This window comes from Salvelinus namaycush, chromosome 41 (assembly GCF_016432855.1).
Source record: "Salvelinus namaycush isolate Seneca chromosome 41, SaNama_1.0, whole genome shotgun sequence".
Lineage (NCBI taxonomy): Eukaryota > Metazoa > Chordata > Actinopteri > Salmoniformes > Salmonidae > Salvelinus > Salvelinus namaycush.
Window position 1 is genome coordinate 19,688,063 of NC_052347.1, and position 4,621 is coordinate 19,692,683.

Below are 4,621 nucleotides of genomic sequence, written 5' to 3' on the forward strand. Positions count from 1 at the left end.
TTACAAAGGGCACTTTGTTCAATATAACAGGCTTTTAAAATGTAATATTGGTGCAGAACTTCTATATTGTGCACCAATATAACAGGGATCCTAAAGGCAATCTTTTAGTGGAACGACCCAATAGTAAACAAGCAGATAGCGGTGGTTGTCACCACCACACTGTTTTCATCAGTTAACATGTGATAGAGCAGTAACAAAAGACAGAAAAAAAGTAAAAAATATATTAAAATTACTTGTAACGCCCCATTAATTGTTCAAGTGGGGAAAGTTCGGTGAATGTACTTTAATGAAATATAATTTTTGGCACTTCTGCCATTGTGTAAAAGATACATTTTGCTCAGTTCCCCCCATCCCTGACTATGTAGAAGTGGATATTGTTTATTTGTAGTAGATTTGCTCCAAGTGTCTCAGCATCACTCCTCCCAGAACCATTTATAGAGCTCAGTAACCATCCGATTCTCAGGGTGGCCTCTGATGTACTCACAGCTGTTGCAGGCATTCTGAATGGGGAAGCTGTTGATGCGGACTGTGTGGATCCTCTGCCACTTGAAGTATTTACGGTACATCTCCTCATTCTCGTCCAAGAAGAGGAGGTGTTTGGCCAGGGCTCTGGGCGAGCGGAAGTCATCCACATGGATGAAGGAATCTCCAGGGATGAACTTCTCATAGTTCCCTCTTGTCGGGCCCATGACCACAGGAACAGCGCCCAACTTGAGAGCGTTATGAAGTTTTTCTGTGATGTAGTCCTTATGGACGGAGTTCTCAAAAGACAGGTAGAATTTACAGCTGGCCACGATCATTCTGTATTCACTAAGAGATACCTTTTTGTTGAAAGGGTCCCCGTAGGTGTGAATCCTGATGAATTTACGCAGCTCCATGTAGTACCAAGTCCTCTTGTGTTCTGGGTTCCAGTTGCTAACGATCCAACAGACCAGTCGGTTTTTATGCGGGACAAACTCCTCCCTCTCTTTAGTCCGAGGGACGAGAGATCCATAAGGCATGTTGATGTCTGCATCCTGCCTGTAGTTCAAAGTCACATTAAACAGATCTTCCAAGCCAGGTATTCTATTCGTGTGTGCCGGGGATTCGAAATTCCTCCACACCCATTTCTGGAAGGAGGGCCGTGGTTCTTGGGGCAGGTTGGATAAATCCTCTTCGATCTCTCTGTGGTGGATGAGAACGGCATCCGCTTGACTGTACAGCTCTCTGTCCGCCGTCAGGTGACAGCCTTCGATGTTGTACGAGGACCTGCAGGAGTTAAATTTGAAGGGATGGTCAAAGGGCCAGTGCCAGTCCAGCACGGTAACGCCCTGTTTGTGCTCTGCCTGGAAGTGCTTGGCCAGGACAGGGAGCCAGGTGATAGCAGGTCGGTACAGTAGACAGGTCAGCAAGCAGCCCAGTAGTTGAATGCCCATCAGGCTCCGGTGCCCAATTCTACAATTTAGTCCAAAACACATCATTTGGCCTGTCAAAAGGAAACGCTGTTTGTTTATAAGTTTATTAAGAACAGGCAAACACATCTAATCACTATTATTGCATGTATTCGGGAAGTTGACAATGATTATTTTAGCACGAGGAATACTGGTCAATCATAAACTCAGACCACAGACAGGTTTTAGGGTGAGGACAGACATCTGCTGACGAGGCTAGTTCTCTATCAGCGGACCATTTCATTGGTTCACTAGTCATGCATATTATGTGGTTGTCATAACAGTAATCAAAGTCAATAAGACAAACTTAGGTTTCTGTTAGGTTAGTGACTTCTGAAGTGACTGAGGCAGTGGTTGTTACTAAGATCCTGAGTTCACAGGACATGCTTTCCATCCAGAGAAACAAATTAGCCATGTGGTCAAACTAAACAAATACTCCGGATACTTATCCAGGCTATTGTGTGTATAGAGTCCACCCTCTGAACCAGAATATAGGATATATCAATAACTATTGAGGATACAGTAAGACTATTGAACTAAGGAGTCATGGGACACAATGTGTTGGGGGCTGTGATTTCACCCTTGCCCGGGGTAATTAACTACAGGTTGCAGGATATGTAACCTAAAGGATTACTAATGAGAGGACATGTTCTACGTAAACATACTACGCAGTCAAATAAAGACAGCATGTTATACAACGGGAAATACCAGAGTAGGCAATAAATTACATGGTAATAACAAACCTGTGTGACTGTTTTGATACCAACAAGTTGCCATAAAGCCAGCTAATATTTAAATACATGAATATAGCTATGTAGGATCTACACACACACACACACACGGTATCTGATAAAACGTTAATTCCGATGTTCTTTCTGTTTCGACTTGTCTGTTAAAGAAACATAAAATCCTTTTTCTAACACAACCAATTATACAGACTTGATAAAAGACAAACGCATAGGAAACTCAACACTAAATCAGACAGACAGAGACTCCATTCAAACATAGAGAACAACAGCTACATCCAATAATTCATATCTACACCACATTCCACACTGCTCTTCAAGGAAATAATATACTGGGTGAGGGGTGCTTACCTGCTAGCTTTGAGATTTGACTTTGAACTGAAACAGAATGATGTTGCTAGCTTTGACTTAAAGCCACACCTGACACCTAGCTGAGTCACATTGCACTCATGTGCCTCCACATCCTTGAGTGAGAATAAGCCTAGAACTGGTGTGCAACTGCAGGCAGCGGGACAGCCTCTCTAGCCTTTGCCCTTCATGTCACACCTTAGACACACTGCCCTCTTCCCTGCCGTGTGCAATTTGTCAAAGAAATACACACCTTCATAATGTGCTTAGTTTAGTCAATGTGGGTTGGAGAGCGACCCACCTGTAGGTTCTCACTCCAGCCCCAGTTGTAAATAACCTGGTGCAGTTTATCAACCAGCTAATTATTAGAATCAGGTGCGCTAGATTAGGGTTGGAGCGAAAACCTACAGGATGATAGCTTTCGAGGAACAGGGTTGGAGAGCGCTAGTATATGATGTGTAAGTAGTGTTATGAAATGTAAATAATATTTTAAAAGACAATGCATAAGTGTAATGCAGTGTAAATATCAGAGAAGGAGGAAGTAAATACTCAAAATATTAATCGTAAGGTAAAGATTAAACTTGTCATCATACAGTAAAGATTTGCTCTTTGGTAGGAGTCCTTTTGAAAAGATATTGATTTGCTTCTTCTATGGCTGCGTTTACACAGGCAGCCCAATTCTGATATTTTTCCACTAATTGGTCTTTTGACCAATCACATCAGATTGTTTCACATCAGCTCTTTTTCAGACTTGTGAGGCATCTGTTTCTTAAACTAGACATTCTAATGTACTTGTCCTCTTGCTCAGTTATGCACCGGGGCCTCCCACTCCTCCTTCTATTCTGGTTAGAGCCAGTTTGCACTGTTCTGTGAAGGGAGAAGTACACAACGTTGTACGAGATATTCAGTTTCTTGGCATTTTCTCGCATGTAATAGCCTTCATTTCTCAGAACAAGATTAGACTGACGAATTTCAGAAGAAAGGTCTTTGTTTCTGGCCATTTTGAGCCTGTAATCAAACTCACAAATGCTGATGCTCCAGATACTCAACTAGTCTAAAGAAGGACAGTTTTATTGCTTCTTTAATTAACACAACAGTTTTCAGCTGTGCTAACGTAATTGCAAAAGGCCTTTCTAATGATAAATTTGCATTTTAAAATTATTAACTTGGATTAGCTAACACAATATGCCATTGGAACACAGGAGTGATGGGTGCTGATAATGGGCCTCTGTACACCTATGTAGCTTTTCCATAAAAAATTCTGCCGTTTCCAGCTACAATAGTCATTTACAACATTAACAATGTCTACACTGTATTTCTGATCAATTTGATGTGATTTTAATGGACAAAAAAAATGATTTTCTTTCTAAAACAAGGACATTTTTAAATAAAACAAGGACATTTTTAAATGACTCCAAATTTTTTGACAGGTAGTGTACACATATTATGGCTAAAAACTGCTTGCCATTAAACAGCTTTAGTTCAAACTTTCCGCACCTGTGATGAGCCAAACATCCTTCAGTTCCTGTTTATCTCACAAGCCTTCTGTAAATTATGAACGCCCTTTATGTTTATGATAGATAGAGCTTGGGTTGCAAATCAGGAGGGAATAAGTGAGGATTTCTGAAAAAACAGGGAATTTATTGAAAGTTCCCTGAATTTTGCAACCCTAAATAGAGCTAAATATAAGCACTATAATGTAAACAGACAGGCAATTCTCACATAAAAACTACACTAGATGACCAAAAGTATGTGGACACCTGCTTGTCAAAAATCACATTCCAAAATCATGGGCATTAATATGGAGTTGGTCCCCCCTTTGCTGCTATCACAGCCTCCACTCTTCTGGGAAGGCTTTCCACTAGACGTTGGAAGATTGTTGCGGGGACTTGCTTCCATTCAGCCACAAAAGCATTAGTGAGGTCGGGTTCTGATGTTGGGCGATTAGGCCTGGTTCGCAGTCGGCATTCCAAGTAATCCCAAAGGCATTCGATGGGGCTGAAGTCAGGGCTCTGTGCAGGCCAGTCAAGTTCTTCCACACTGATCTCGACAAACCATTTCTGTATGGACCTCATTTTGGGGCATTGTCATGCCCCA

At 41.6% G+C, this 4,621-nt stretch overlaps 1 protein-coding gene across 1 annotated transcript; it reads right to left on the reverse strand.

The window, feature by feature from the left end:
* Positions 1-413: 413 nt before the first annotated feature.
* Positions 414-1,415, reverse strand: LOC120034273 (4-galactosyl-N-acetylglucosaminide 3-alpha-L-fucosyltransferase 9-like). The gene has a single exon (XM_038980779.1). The coding sequence runs from the start codon at positions 1,413-1,415 to the stop codon at positions 414-416; it is 1,002 nt and encodes a 333-aa protein (XP_038836707.1).
* Between the last annotated feature and the right edge of the window lie 3,206 nt (positions 1,416-4,621).

Excerpts from the sequence above, each read along its gene's own strand:
- LOC120034273 (XM_038980779.1), bottom strand. The coding sequence starts at position 1,415 with ATGGGCATTCAACTACTGGGCTGCTTGCTGACCTGTCTACTGTACCGA.